Genomic DNA, 968 nt, shown 5'->3' with positions numbered 1-968 from the left:
CACATAACACGGACTTGGCTGCCCGACGATCAATATAAGAACATCTCTGGGCACTGAAAGACAGGAAAATGCCGACAATGGTCGTAAAGGAGTGTTGTGAGTCTGTTCCGCAATAGGTAGAGCAGTTTCATTTCTTCTCTGGTCACAAAGAACTTCTCACCCAGTACTGCCAGCCATTGTGAAGCCAACCAACCGATGCTAACTTCCAGTGTTGTACTAGTGCTGTATGCAATATAACGGAACAGGCGGTGCCTTTGATGCGCCCACGTAGTATACTATAAGTACAGTTAAAGTGTGTGTGTGTGTAGTATCCTATATACCTTGTTTATTGGCATCAACCAGTGCCTCCTGTAGTGATACTTTGTTCTCATGAGCCACTTGTAGGTCTTCATGTAAAGATTGTATATATCTCTGAAGCTTCATTTCCCTCTCTGTCGGATATTCTATTAGCTGATCCATCCACCATGTTCTGGTCTTGCTGTACGATTGATACTTTTCTTGATAGTTCTTACTAGTGAGATCATTACCATCCAGTACTGACTGTACTATCCACTCACCAGCTTCACTATATACTGAGACACAATAAGATACATTATATTATAAATAAATGTATTTAATTTATAAACTAATGGTATCATTTATAGTGGTTGTAAATACACACCCACACATACAGTGGTATTGTAGTGTGTATTGTATACAAAATGAATGGAAAATGTACGTCATATTAGGAACTGAAACTTACAAATAATGTACATACTATAAAAATGAGTGGTACATTATTTAATGTAATTATGTATTTAATGCTCATATCCTTACAATTGATTAATATTATCTTACCTAATTCAATTATCATTATTAGTCTATTAGTATCATCAATAAATGTACCCATCGGCACCTTCTTTCCTCCTCCAACATCTTTCCATTCATACTTTTCATATCCTCCAACAATTACTAGCCACACACAGTGT

At 36.8% G+C, this 968-nt stretch overlaps 1 protein-coding gene across 1 annotated transcript in view; it reads right to left on the bottom strand.

Moving 5' to 3' along the window:
- Window positions 1–490, bottom strand: part of LOC109590281 (uncharacterized) — a gene marked incomplete at its 3' end in the record, with an annotated part of 1,657 nt that extends 1,167 nt beyond the window's left edge. The window contains exon 1 of the mRNA XM_020006203.1: window positions 321–490. Coding sequence (XP_019861762.1) covers window positions 321–459 — 139 coding nt within the window. The remainder of the gene's footprint in view (window positions 1–320) is intronic.
- Window positions 491–968: the final 478 nt, after the last annotated feature.

This window comes from Amphimedon queenslandica, unplaced genomic scaffold (assembly GCF_000090795.2).
Source record: "Amphimedon queenslandica unplaced genomic scaffold, v1.1 AMPQUscaffold_10259, whole genome shotgun sequence".
Lineage (NCBI taxonomy): Eukaryota > Metazoa > Porifera > Demospongiae > Haplosclerida > Niphatidae > Amphimedon > Amphimedon queenslandica.
Note: the sequence above shows the minus strand (reverse complement) of the source record. Positions and strands in the feature narration are given on the sequence as shown.